Genomic DNA, 14796 nt, shown 5'->3' with positions numbered 1-14796 from the left:
CTCGGAAGTTGCATTTTCTCATATGGATCTCAAACAAGAAATATCTTTTTAAAAGATATACGGCGTTGATAGTTCAATGAATGAGATCAAGGATAGCGAATGTCTTTTTCTGTGCAGTTCTTAGCTGCATAACACGCAGTACGGGATGTTACGCGGAGTTTTCGCGACTTATTTTACATTATTACATATTGCTGGTCATAAACCTATTGATACAAAACAGAAAAAAAATAAAGAATGGAAGTGAAATTAAAACATATGAGCCAACCGGCCACGCGCGAAGTAACCGTATTTATAGGCGCGTTCTTCGAACAAATCTGTTTTAGTGGTTTGTCGGGCATTGCTATTTGATTCGATTATTAACAGTATCGAGAATCATCGCGCTCATGCTTTATACATAAGTCAATATGGTGGAATAATTATTGTTAAATTAATCAAAAATAATATGTATCATTGTATTTTTGAAAACACATGAATCTATTATTGACATACCATAATTATATTGCTGAATATCTTCATTTAACATATTTCTGGTCTAAAGAAAATTCCAGATCACCTAGTTCACGGATAGCACCTTTATTATATAACGATTATTTTACTGGCCGCGAACTCCGGTGAAGACCTGTATATAAACTCTGACATTCACACCCTGGCCGCGAATTGACCCGATTCCTCGCGGGTTGGAATGCAATGTGAGGCCTCGCTTCCACTGCTCTTTATACTTGTACATGTTAACATGTTGACGGAATATGGAAGTAAGTACTCAATGTGAGAACATAGCCTTTAAGTATAAACGCTTTTGCGCTGACAATCCTCTGAAAATAAAAGGTGCACGCACAAACTGTATTGATGTCGAGAATTGAGTGTAAAACTGTTCTATCTATTGAGTCTTTTGGTTAGAGATAAAATTGTTTCATGCAGTAAAACAGTATTACCAAGACGCGGATATGCTTCAAATGTTCTGGTGGTATACTCAAATCAGCCAATGGAATAAACGAAGTGTATTCATTCGTACATCGCCGCGGGAAATTTTATTTGAATTTTATTGGACACTTACAAAGGTCAGGTAAGGTGAAAAGCTGGCTTAATACAGCTTTGCCGAAAAAGAGGTGGTGCGCGTGATTACTAAAGTGTGTATTTATTGGACAGTTAAAACCAATGTAACATGTAATGCAAGTGAAGTAGGTCAATTTAGCATTATCAGACCTTTTTTGGTGTAGAATCTGGTTACTATGTCTACTATATTATGACATGTCTTTAATATGTATTATCAATATCCGAACTTAATAAAATTACGAATGATATGTGGATATATATATGCGCCTGATTACCGGCCGTGCCCCTGTAATAGGCGTTTCTGTAGATATCTATTTTGGGGTCAGTAGAGGGGATGCCCTCTTTAAATTTTGGCGCGCATTTCGTTTCTATAAATATCACGAGAAAATACCAGGCTAAGGAAATCCGTTCATGCGGGATATTCTAATATTATCGTTCACAAAATTGTTGGTTATATGTACAAATTCATAACTTTCGTAATGGATTAAACAACAGCATCTTTAAACATAAAGTGGTACTCTCGGACAGCTATTTGTGTACAGAAACATCAATTGACATGTGGAAGCCTTCAATTTTAACAGTATGGTGTCTTATCGCGTGTGAGAATAACGGTAATAATTTGTTTATGTTTCCCCACCCACTCCTTATAAACAGCAGATTGCATGCCAAAATTTCATTTGAGGCAGCTGATGTCATTTCTCGGCTATTCATTTCATATATTTGTCATCTTAAAGCATTCTATGAATTTTAGTTTCGCATGCACTGCATAAATATAAACCAGACCTGCTTGTTCAGGACTCGAAATAAGCTCAAATACTCAAGCTCTAACTCAAGGAAGAAATAAATCAAATAGTCAGTTTTCCAGTTTTTAGCATAGGTGCAACGCACCTATGCTTAAGGTATATACGACATTTCGAAACCCCACAACGATCGGTTGACCATTATGAAGCCTTACCTGATCAAAAATCAGACGAAATATCTATTTAATTTAGTATATGGTAATTCTTCCATTTTTTTGGGGGGGGGGGGAAACGTTTTTCTAACATTTTCTTCCAAGAATATTGCTGACACCGTTTTTAGTGAATTTTTCTAAGACCGTTTTACGCGAAAAAACCTTCTAAGAAACTAAAACAAATTTCGTTCGTAAAACAATTCTGTTCTTGTTGATAGTGACCTCACACCTAATTTCTATTTCCTTTGTTTACTGTTCTGTGAGAGGTCAAATGTTTACATAACTGAATTCATAAGGCCCTGGTTTAAGGATATGTAACATTTCATCGGTTAATTATAAATAGAAATTAAAACATATTCTCAGCAGGAAGTGGGGCATATAGTACTTTTATTCTTTGAAAATTTGTAAAAAATGGCGGAGTACGATGAATGTTTTCTGATTTATGACATAGATTCTGACCTGCCTGTCTATGGATTTGATGAATTAGAGTTTGAAAGTAATAGAGATGTGTTAATTGAAGTTAAAATGATTTACTTTGAGCCAGAAATTAACATTACGAGTAGAGCTTACGGTATATGTGGCATCGGATTTAATGGATTCGCGCGAATTATGGACGAGTGTTGTGTCTGTAAAATATTAAATGGAAAGCTGTAAATGTATCAAGTCGGAAAAGAAAACGGATGGTTGCATAATGGTATGCGTGAAATAATGTAATTCTACGTATTTATTTTCATAGTTATGTCATTTTGTAACCATTCACATTCGTCACTATTTGGAATTCCCGTTTCTAAAAATAGAACATTTTGGTAACAAAGGGGCGACGCGTGATGTCAGCAATCCCGTTAACAGGGGTTTTTCTGCCTATTTTGGGAAAAGGAGTCTGACCAAATTGGGAATTTTTTATCGACAAAATTGGTCATTTTGGGAATTTTTGCTTCGATGAAACAGCTTATTTGGGAAAAAATTGTGAATTAATCATGCTTAAATAATTCAGTGGTTTAACAAATAAATTTGTTTTTATTTGGTTATTTTGTCTTCTTTATGTAAACAGATGCAATATTGGGCATGTTCAACGTTAATTGAAGTACTGCAGTTTTGTTTTTCAGTTACAGTTACACTCTGTGATAAGAACTGAATAGTCAAAACCTTATAGCAAATATTTTTGACCAAAACAAACACTGGTTAGTCACACGAGTTATAAGACACTTCATTTAAAAAAAAAAAAAATTTTTTTTTTTTTTTTGGAAATTGGGATTTTTTTTTATAATTTCGGTTTGGGATCGGGTCCGTTTGCTTTGGGAGTGCCTCCGTTGTCTGGAGGCGCAGACAGTGCTGAAAAACCCCTGGTTAAGGTTACAATATACTAAATAAACGAGTCATGAAGGGCTGTACTCGCTAAACAAATCATCATATTTTCCTCGAAGGCATGTTATACACTTTAGACTGTTGTTCTGGTTTTATCGTTTGGAGATATTGATAGGGTAAGTATAGGTGTTCACTACTAAATCCCTGAAATAGGATAAAGTTGGATATTAAAGTAAAAAATGGCACTGCAAAAGGTTACAATCCACTAGAAAACAGCCGGAAAAAAAAGGCGCAAAAACAGTCGATTTTGATTTGAGTCAAATTCTTTTTTAGTTTGAACATGACATATCTTTTTTATTGCTTAAATCGATTCAGCTAAGAATGCCAGTCAAGAAAAGGTATGGTTATGGGGGTCTCTATGTGCAAAATGATGTATTTTTTTCGCTTAAAGTTGTCTCTTTTACATCGAAACATATAAGGAAACTATTTAGTATAATTTGACCTAAACATTTACTTCAGCAGCAACTTCCCTGTATCTTGCAACTATGCTTTCAGCGCCATCGGCGCTCTCGTTTGTCTCTGCAGATGCTATTTACACATATTATAAGAACTATGATAAATAGCCGTTTTAAAGGATGCTGACAACATTCAAATCACGCACAAAAGACAGATGAATTCAGCCATTGACTTCCATCACTTCATTTTTTTGTATCATCATTTCTTGTTGAGTCGTGGGTTCTTTAAGAGTCATAGTTATAGAGATTTCGTGAAATTATGTGATAGAATGTTCCCACATTATGCATTCATTGTTACTTAAGGAAAAAAAGACCAGGTCACTATCGTTGTGCTGGTCAAAATGCAACAAAAACAGGCCAATATTGTAATCCATCATAGTCATATAGATATATTTATGAAGTATTTGTGATGTTACAACTTTATGAAAATAACCCACGACTCTACAAGAATAAAGAATATATCATAAATTGAATGATGTTGCTGAGGAACCCTGAAAATTATAAAACAAATGTGATTATAAGCGATTTGATTTATAATTATATATATTTAAAGGAGTAATTAATTAGTCGAAGGAGATAAATTATATGTATGTATTGTGTCTGTAGGAACTTTCTCAAAAAGCTCTCAAAAAGCCAGTTTTCTTAGAAAATATATGTTGCAGCACAAATTTTAGGAGCTATGGACTTCTGCATGTTGCTGTCTGATTGCATTAGCAACATGAAGTTACAAATAACATACTTGGAAACATACATGTAAGCAATCCTACTCAACGTCCCATACTTATATGTTGATTTTTTTTATTCCAATTAAAAAAAAAAACAAACTTTAACTGCAATGCTCCTTATTTCAGTGAATGCTGATCTACACAAGCACCTGAAATACTTTGAAACTCTGAAGTTGTCAGATTTCACTCACCGTGTCCGAAGATCTACTGATGTGTGGCCTACATCTCATTTGTACGAAATCACAGTGCCAACACTCGGCAGGTAAGTGAGAACACTTGGCTGGCTAGTGCCATCATTTAGCTGGATCGTACCAACACTTGGCAGGTTTATTCCCAGCGATTTGTTTTCTTCTTTATAAAGTACTGGAAAACGACACTTTCACAATTAGCAAAAAACTACAAATTCCCCAATTGCTGTCCAAAAAATTCCCAATCGAATGCTTCTAAAAAAATAGATTTAAAAAATTATAAATAAAATGCAACATTGAGTTAGTTTCCCTCTGCAGCTTTTTTGCTTTAACCTAAGTATATAAATAATATTTAAAACTTTACAAAATTTAGTTAACAATTATATCAATAAATAATTATATCAATTCAAGTATTAGAGAGCAAAAAATGAAATGCACCAATTTCCCAATATGAAGACTTAATGCAGCAAATTTTCCTTATCTCATGTTTTTTCGCGCACAATTTTCCCAATTGGGCTGGTACTGATACTTTTCCAAATAAGGCAAAAATTATCGCTGGTGCCAACATTTGGCTGGTTATTGCTGGTTGGCCTGTAAGTGCCAACACTTTGCCTGTGAGTTTCAACACTTTGCAGGTTATTGCCACCACTTGGTAGGTCAGTGTCAAACTTTACAAGGCAATCCTTAAAAATTCTTTTGTTTGGCATAATCCGACCGACCCACTTAAATCGGCCCGACTGAATTTTTTTGTGTTACTTTCCAAAAAAAAATTTTTTTTTGCTCGCCGAAACTTCTTTCCGCTAAATTTGTCCTTTCCGCTTTTTATCCTTTCCGGTTATTTGCATCATTTAATTGAATGCTCTTACAAGGATATCTAGAATAGCAATAAACAAAACGTATACCGGTATTTATTTGAGTCGCCTATTTATTTGACATATGCATATGCGATTAATTAGACTTTAAATACAATTAAACCGCTCTTGTTTTTCTCGTATCCCTTTAGTTAAAATACGCTTCTGTCATTAAGGATAGTTTGGGAGTTAAAAAAACAAATAAATTAATGATCACCGTTCAATTCAATTCGGCAATCGGCAGAGATGTGTAGTATTATCACCATATAAATAATAAATTAATTATTACTCTTTAATTCAAATCGGTAAATATTCGGTAGAAAGATAAAAAGTGGTCACATCTGCGCATGAATGACCCAATATTATCCGATAGCTCCACCCGTTCTCACATTTCATTCGACAACGTCGGGTCATGTGTAAGCGAGCTCAATGCTGATTGGCCAGCTACCATGTGCACTTCATTAACAATAAGGTCAAGCAATATAATAAAATATCTAATCGGGTACAGACCGGGTTTCTTTAACTGTTCGAATTGCAAACACTTTCATTGAAACAAAGAGACAAATATAGAAAACCAGTCCGGTTTAAAAAGGGCGAATGTTTTCAACGAAATTTTACTAGATTTTCGCATTTTCGCAATTGAGATTTTTCTTGAGCCAAATTTTCAATAGTTTTGCAAATGACTCAAATGGCGAACGACAGCACGAGCATTGCGGACGTGTTATTATTGGAATAAATGATACTACTACAGGGCTCGCGCTGTCGTTCGCCATCTGCGAATGTATAGCAAATTTGGCTCTAGAAAAATATAATTTGCGAATATGCTTAAATCTCGTTAAATTTCATTGAAAACATCCGCCATTTTAATCCGGAGTGTTTTTTTTAACTATTTTTCTCTTTGTTTCCATGACCAATTTGAAGCGCATATGGTAGCGGGCCAATCAACATTGAGTTCGCTATCGGGTAATATTGGGTCATTCATGTGCAGATAATGGAATACACAGTTGATATTGTCGTCTGCCTTCAATATAACGGCCGATGGCAAAAGTCGTATAAAATATAAGTAAATGAAAAGAAGCTCTTTATAGAAAAAATAGACTTACGAATACATGTGCGGTGGTATGGACGGTGCAGAAAAATCTTTACCAATTTACCTTCATGAGGCAGAAGACTTGGAGCTTTATTTGATAATTACCTTTCAGTTTGGTATATGTCGGAGTTCAATGTCAGAAAAAAAAATTACAAAAAAAAAATAAAATCCCTACCTACCGACCCACCCAAATTTACCTGGGTCGGTTTATGCCAAACAAACAATTTTTTAACCAGGTTTTCCGAAGGAAAAAACTGGTTATTAGATTGGCGAATGCGGGCGGGCTGGCTGGCTGGCTGGCGGGCTGGCGGAATAAGCTTGTCCGGGCCATAACTATGTCGTTCATTGTCAGATTTTAAAATCATTTGGCACATTTGTTCACCATCATTGGACGGTGTGTCGCGCGAAATAATTACATCGATATCTCCAAGGTCAAGGTCACACTTTGAGTTCAAAGGTCAAAAATGGCCATAAATGAGCTTGTCCGAGCCATAACTATGTCGTTCATCGTCAGATTTTAAAATCATTTGGCACATTTGTTCACCATCATTGGACGGTGTGTCGCGCGAAATAATTACGTCGATATCTCCAAGGTCAAGGTCACACTTTGAGTTCAAAGGTCAAAAATGGCCATAAATGAGCTTGTCCTGGCCATAACTATGTCATTCATTGTGAGATTTTAAAATCATTTGGCACATTTGTTCACCATCATGGGACGGTGTGTCCCACGAAAGAATCACGTCAATATCTCCAATGTCAAGGTCGCCACGACTAAAAATAGATTTAAAAAAAAAAAAAAACTTACAAAGGGGGTTAATTTTTTTTGGTCATTTCAAAAGTTCAGTTTGAGTTTTCTCCCTTTATCAGATTTTTTTTTCACAATGAAAACCTGGTTTTGTGACAATTTTGTCCCTTGATTAAGAATGGCCCAAGTTATTGCCAACATTTGGCAGTGCATGCTTACACTTTATACTGTTTAATGACAACACTTGGCCGATAAGTGACAACGCTTGGCAATTTAGTGCCAACTCTTGGCAGGTTTGTGCCAATACCTTGCAGGTTAGTGCAAACTCCTGGCAGGTTAGTGCCAACACTTGGTACATGTATGTAACTGACAACACATGACCATTTAGTGACAACATCTTGCAGGTTATTGACTCACTCTGCCGGTAAGTGCCAACACAGAGCATGTTAGTGCCAGCACTTCACTGTTGTTATATAACAAAGTGGAATAGACAAATCATGCTTTTCTGCAAAATGTTATCCTTATGTCTTAAAAGTCCCTATGGAAAACGTCATGTCACCTTTCCCCCAAAAGTAAAAAAAAAGCATCGCTGAAGCCATCTCTGACCTTGGAGATTTTTAAGGGATCAAAGTGAAACTTACAATATGTCAGCATCATGAAGTGTAAATGTGCTATACATTTTGTAACCTATGAGGTCCACACATTTCTGATTGATTTGCCCTTGAACACAGTTAACAAAGCATGGGGGATGTATTTGTAACATTGTGAAGAAGCTTTAATGTTTATTTTTAAGCCATTCGCTGGGAAAAGGGTCTTAAGTCATGTGCGTTAAGTGTGGATACAGATTTGCCTGTGAAGTTGGATAAGGGATGACTCTTTCTGTCTAGACAAAATTTTCGTTTAAAACAACTTTTGTTTCCTTCAATAAAAAATTTCCTTTAAAGCTTGAAGTGTCTCCGGGGCTAATCAGGGACAGAAATTTACATACATGCATTAAGCCCCATTTTCCTATGGCATGGCTGAATTGCATATTTTCAGACAGTTCCACCTGGTTCTTAAACCGTCTCTGATCCTGTCTTCAAACTTCAAGGCCACCATTATTGGTAGAGATGGAAGGTCGACTGATTTCAACATTGATCGGGACCGGCTGCTCACTGGTAGTGTTAGTGGTAAGCAGAATGATCATACTTTATTTGAGGTATGTGTATGTTTTCACAATCTTCTATACTGATTACTAAAACTCAGCTTCAAAGTCTCTGGCTTAGATTGTTACAAGATTAACCCATTTATGCCCAGTGGACTCTCCCATCCTTCAAAATTGGATCGATTTATTTCCAAAATTAGGGATGTCTGGTATATTTATTTCTATTTTTAGAATATTTCTTACAGAATTTCGTTTAAGCAAACAGTGTAGACCCTGATGAGACGCCGCATTATGCGGCGTCTCATCTGGGTCTACGCTGTTTGCAATGTCCTTTTTTCAGGACGCTAGGCATAAATGGGTTAATTATACTAGAGTAAATGATAAATATTGCTGTAATTAATAGTATTTGATCTTTAAAGCAGAAAAAAATTACTTTCTTAAACTTGATCTGATGTTAAGTACAACTTAAATAAAGACTTAAAAATAGCTTTGTTATTTCCAGACCAGGTTGGTTTTTAAAAATAAGCATTTATTTTGACTTGTTTTCATTTGTTACTGGTACTGCTAAATTTGTATTGTTCTTTTTAAGATTGTCATTATGATTTCTGTGATTTTTTACCAGAATTTTATCAAAATAATGTAAACACTAAAATTCATGTTTTTATTCCTTCAAAATTATCTTTTTAACCCCTTCAAAACATTCTAAACAATTAGGGGAAAAAAATACAAATATTTAAAATATCACAATCATAGAAAATATTTATTGAATTAAATGCTATACAATTTAATTTCTGGTATAATTGTCCCCTACCGGTTTCACCAGAGGGGACTTATGGTTTGCGCTCTGTGCGTCTGTCTGTGAATCTGTCACACTTTTCTGGATCCTGCGATAACTTTGAAAGTTCTTCATATTTTTTCATGAAACTTGAAAATGGATAGATGGCAATTGGACATTATGCATGTCATTTCATTTTGTTCCTACGTCAAAAATTCTGATTGCTATGGCAAAAACAACAAAAAAATAAATAAATCTGACAATAGTGGAGCTGATAGGGGGACATACATGTATACTGATTGGCAATAGTCTTGTTAAACCTGCCATAGAAAAAGTAACTAGAAAGTTTGTATAGGGTACAACCATGGCTGCGGCTAAGATTTCCTTAAGGAGCTAACTAGCTCTGCTGCTCTTTAACCCTTTGCATGCTGGGAAATTTGTCATCTGCTGAAATGTTGTCTGCTGAATTTCTAAAATTAACATTTTCTTCGATTTTTTTCAAAGAATAGTATCAGAATAGTAAACAGTTTGGATTCTGATGAGGCGCCACGTTCTGTGGCGTCTCATCTGGATCCAAACAGTTTGCAAAGGCCTTCAAAATTTGTTTCCAGTACTGAAAGAGTTAATTGTCTGACCGTGTAAATGGCATGAATCCTGCTTCTTTTCTGTAGATGATCCTGAGTCCACTGCAAATGTCAACTTTGAAGACAGCGGCACCATCCTTGCTAATATCATAACTAAAGAGGATACATACATCATTGAAGTAGGTATTTACAGTATGGTTCAATATCCCAAAATACTTTGGGCTTTATGTGTGGCTCACAGCCACGCAAAGGGTCATGTTATATAAATATCATAGGCAGTTGACAGGTCTTTGAGGTTCAATATGTACTTTACCCCATCATATTATACTGTACAAACATGCTTTACTTAAAAAACAACATTCCAGATGGATGCTGAGATTTTTATATGAAAAACAAAAGTGACCAAATTGGATTTTTTATCAACAAATATTGACACAACAGGTCTTTTTCTTTGCCATTCTGTGAAAAATCATATAAATTATACTAGTTTTATATATTGTGTAGGATGTTTAAAAAATAAAAAATAAAATTAAGATATAGAGTCTAATATTATAATCATATGTCATAAGACACTTCTTTCTAAAAAAAACAATAACATTTTTTGGTGGTGAAATTGGGACATTTTTTTTAGTAAGTGCCTAACAATTATTCGCTTGAATAGAATTTTCTGGTAACCTGATCCCCGTACTGTATATAAGAAAAGTATAGGCATATCAGAATTAATGTTCCTATGTCATGGCATATTAAAATTATGCAGGGATGGATTGAATTGACATTTGAATTTGGAAAAGTCTTTGTGAGGTGTTAGCACATTAGTTACATGGCTTCTATAAGCCTTCATACAAGGTCAGTATTGCTATTTATTAAAGGGATCTTTTCATGGTTTGGTAAATTGACAAAATTGAAAAAAGTTGTTTCAGATTCGCAAATTTTTGTTTTAGTTATGATATTTGTGAGGAAACAGTATTACTGAACATTTACCATAGTCCAATATAGCCATTATATGTATCTTTTGACGATTTGAAAACCTAAAAATTATAAAGCGTTGCAACGCGAAACGATTGAATAATTTGGAGAGTTCTGTTGTTTTCGTTTGAATTTACAAAACTACGAAGATTGCTTATATAAGGTATAAAATACTTAAACTGTGTATACCCGGCGGAATGGCCGAGAGGGCTAATGCGTTTTTACTTCAGGCTAACTCCAGGACTCCAGGGGTCACTGTTTCGAGCCCTGGTACCGGCTACTTTTTTTTCCTTTTTTTAATTTTATTCTTGATTTTTTACTGGAGCTTTTAAGATCCAATGTTTACATTTATCAATATAAAGCATTTAATGACAAACTTCAAAATATGCCAAAATCTGTGAACAGGCCCCTTTAAGGTTTTTATACTTAAAATTTGTATGTGTAGCATAGGTCAAAGTTTTTTGGTAAGCTTGTTGTCATAAATGGCTTAAAGGATTTTTAAATTGTATTTTAACTTACAACATGGATTCCCCATATTGAGGTGACCCCTTAGGTCAAGGTTAATATCTAAAAATTGCCTAAATAAATGGCTTTTTTATGCTTAGAAAATACACATGTTATGCTGTATACTAAGGTTACAGGTTTTAACATTTTGATATGTTTATGAAACTTAGTATGGAGATTCCTTGTAGCAAGACCAGCCTTGTGATTTTGTATGAGGATAAAGATCAAGATCTATGTTACTGAAAATAGCAAAAGGGGTTCTGCTCAATTTTTTGAGAACAAATTGAGTAATTATAACTTCATACATTTATAACAGTGATTTTTTTTTGCTTTATATTATACAACCTGTGCCTTTTGGATTTGGAAAAAAGCCTGATAGATTATATTATAAAGTGCTTGGGAATTAATTTGCGGTATAATAAACTCAATAAACCAATTATTGAGTTTATTGGAAAATTATGGCATATTTGGGGAAATTTTTGGTCAGGGTTTTGGAGAAAAATGCTATTTTTATGTCCCCCACTATAGTAGTGGGGGACATATTGTTTTTGCCTTGTCTGTTGGTCTGTTGGTTGGTTGGCCTGTTGGTTGGTTGGTTGGTTTGCGCCAACTAATATTTTGCAATAACTTTTGCTATATTGAAGATAGCAACTTCATATTTGGCATGCATGTGTATCTCATGAAGCTGCACATTTTGAGTGGTGAAAGGTCAAGGTCATTCTTCAAGGTCAGAGGTCAAATATATGTGGCCAAAATCGCTCATTTTATGAATACTTTTGCAATATTGAAGATAGCAACTTGATATTTGGCATGCATGTGTATCTCATGGAGCTGCACATTTTGAGTGGTGAAAGGTCAAGGTCAAGGTCATCCTTTAAGGTCAGAGGTCAAATATATGTGGCCAAAATCGCTCATTTTATGAATACTTTTGCAATATTGAAGATAGGAACTTGATATTTGGCATGCATGTGTATCTCATGGAGCTGCACATTTTGAGTGGTGAAAGGTCAAGGTCATCCTTCAAGGTCAGAGGTCAAATATATGTGGCCCAAACGCTAATTTTATGAATACTTTTGCAATATTGAAGATAGCAACTTGATATTTGGCATGCATGTGTATCTCATGGAGCTGCACATTTTGAGTGGTGAAAGGTCAAGGTCATCCTTCAAGGTCAGAGGTCAAATATATGTGGCCCAAGTCGCTTATTATATGAATACTTTTGCAATATTGAAGATAGCAACTTGATATTTGGCATGCATGTGTATCTCATGGAGCTGCACATTTTGAGTAGTGAAAGGTCAAGGTCATCCTTCAAGGTCAAATATATGGGTCAAAATTGCGCATGTAATGTCACTTCTTCAATATTGAAGCTAGCAATTTTATATTTGAAATGCGTGTGTATCTCAAGGAGCTGCACATTTTGAGTGGTGAAGGGTCAAGGTCAAGGTCATCCTACAAGGTCAAACGTCATATAGGGGGACATTGTGTTTCACAAACACATCTTGTTGCCATTGGGAAACAGCCTGTAAGAGGCTGTACTTTTGGGCGCATCCTTTTATCCAGGATTGTGTATGGATTTGGGTCATCGTCAATGTACTGTATAGTGGACTGCAGAGGCTAATCTGGGAGAAGTTTTTACGCACATTCATTAAGCCCAGTTTTCCCAGAAAGGGGCTAAGGATGTCATACTTATGTTTCCAGCCGTCACTGAGGTTCCTCCCTGAGTCAGACAACCACACCATGATCGCCTACAGGCAGTCAGACGTGCGCTTTGAGTTTCCTGATCGAGGGACTCACCTGTAAGCTTATTGGTAGCTTCCCAATACAGGGCCAAAACACCAACTTTGGGGAAAGAGCCACAGCCTTTTTTTCAGGGAAAAAAAGACACAATTTTCTGGCTTTGGGGAATGAAAAATACTGAGGTAGATTGGAAATTTAGAAAAAATGCATGATTTAAAAAAAAATTCTGTTGGGGAAAGGGCGTTTTCGGTTAAGGAGAAGAAAAATAGGCCCCTTGCGAATATGGGTTTTTTGGCCCTGCAATACAGTAGTAGAGGGAGATGGAGTTTTGGCATGGTCCGTCCGTATGTCTAAAACTTTCCATGAAACTTCATTGGTGTATTGATATGAATGACGAGAAGTGGCATGCACAAGGACCATAACCCTACAATTTTTTAAAAAAGAGTTGTTACCCTTTGTCAGAGCTCCAGATAAGTTTTTGTGAAATTCTTAAATTACTACCAGATTTTCAAAAAGAATTCTTAACTCTGAAATTTTATTTTTAACGTTACTACTAAGTTTTGAAAAATAATTCTTATTTTTGCTAAATGACCTAAACATAAATAATAATGGTTATTTTCATGCAAAAATCAAAATAAACATACTAGCAACTTTATTTATACAAGTTCAACAGTGTCTTTTAAGTATTATACAATTTTACTTTTCCAATACCTTCATATGCCCAAACTGTGCTTAGATTGCGTGCCTTAGATGAATTTTTACATATTTCACATTTAAAACGGGTCTTCCCTTCAATCTTTTCAACGATTACCCACTGGACTTGTCCCTTCCACTCGTTCAATTTTTGTGTGTGTTTAAGTTTGGACCCGTCGTGTCGCAATTTTGTTTAGCTTTTCCGACTCTGTCGGAAACTGAACATACAACATCGTATAAGATCTTTTCTATAATGTCTTTCTAAACATTTAACTTCGGCTCACTTTGCGTGCAATATGTTAAAAGTGTTTCTTTGGAGTTGGACGCTTTGCATTTTTTTAGGACGCTCTCTGGGCGCCGCCATTGTTTTTTGACAGATAGACTGTATACGCCGCTTTTATTGGAAAAAATGCGCTTTGTTAAACAAACCCGATAACCTTTCTATATAAGCACCGCAAAGATCTTTAATACGCGAAGAGAACTCAATAAAAATCGATACGAACCGATGTAAAAATAATATTCGTAACTTGATTTTGTAATTCTTAATGGTACGACAAGATTTTAAAATAAATACGTAATGGACTTGAAAATAATTCGTAATTACGAAAATACGACCCTTATCTGGAGCTCTGCTTTGTTGTTTTGTATGAATTAACTTTTTAGGGCTATATCGAAGGTACAATTAAAGATTTCAACATGAAAGTTCATGGATGTATAGATTTTAATGATTAGAAGTGCCACGCACAAGAATCTGAACCCTACACTTTCTGAAGTAAGAGTTATTGCCCTTTGAAGATTTGTTTTATTACGATTGTACCGTACATAAAGCGATTTACACGTACATGTATCCATAAACAAAAGTTATTTTGCCACGGATATTAATTCAACAAATTTACTTGTTCAAACTGAATCTGACACTCTTGGTTGTATCTGGATATTATATCTTGAGGCCAAAGTAACTAACAT

The 14796-nt window shown here is 35.2% G+C and overlaps 1 protein-coding gene and 1 long non-coding RNA gene across 2 annotated transcripts in view; both read left to right on the top strand.

The window, feature by feature from the left end:
• Nucleotides 1–1457: 1457 nt before the first annotated feature.
• LOC127831834 (ADAM 17-like protease) overlaps nucleotides 1458–14796 on the top strand; it is a 47768-nt gene continuing 34429 nt past the window's right edge. The window contains exons 1-5 of the mRNA XM_052356907.1: nucleotides 1458–1664; nucleotides 4677–4812; nucleotides 8463–8593; nucleotides 10015–10106; nucleotides 13099–13196. Coding sequence (XP_052212867.1) covers nucleotides 1610–1664; nucleotides 4677–4812; nucleotides 8463–8593; nucleotides 10015–10106; nucleotides 13099–13196 — 512 coding nt within the window. The 5' untranslated portion in view covers nucleotides 1458–1609. The remainder of the gene's footprint in view (nucleotides 1665–4676; nucleotides 4813–8462; nucleotides 8594–10014; nucleotides 10107–13098; nucleotides 13197–14796) is intronic.
• Nucleotides 6900–7517, top strand: LOC127831857 (uncharacterized). Its single transcript, XR_008026522.1, has 2 exons — nucleotides 6900–7136; nucleotides 7299–7517. It is a non-coding gene; the product is annotated as an uncharacterized LOC127831857 (long non-coding RNA).

Source organism: Dreissena polymorpha, chromosome 5 (assembly GCF_020536995.1).
Source record: "Dreissena polymorpha isolate Duluth1 chromosome 5, UMN_Dpol_1.0, whole genome shotgun sequence".
NCBI classification, from domain to species: domain Eukaryota; kingdom Metazoa; phylum Mollusca; class Bivalvia; order Myida; family Dreissenidae; genus Dreissena; species Dreissena polymorpha.
Note: the sequence above shows the minus strand (reverse complement) of the source record. Positions and strands in the feature narration are given on the sequence as shown.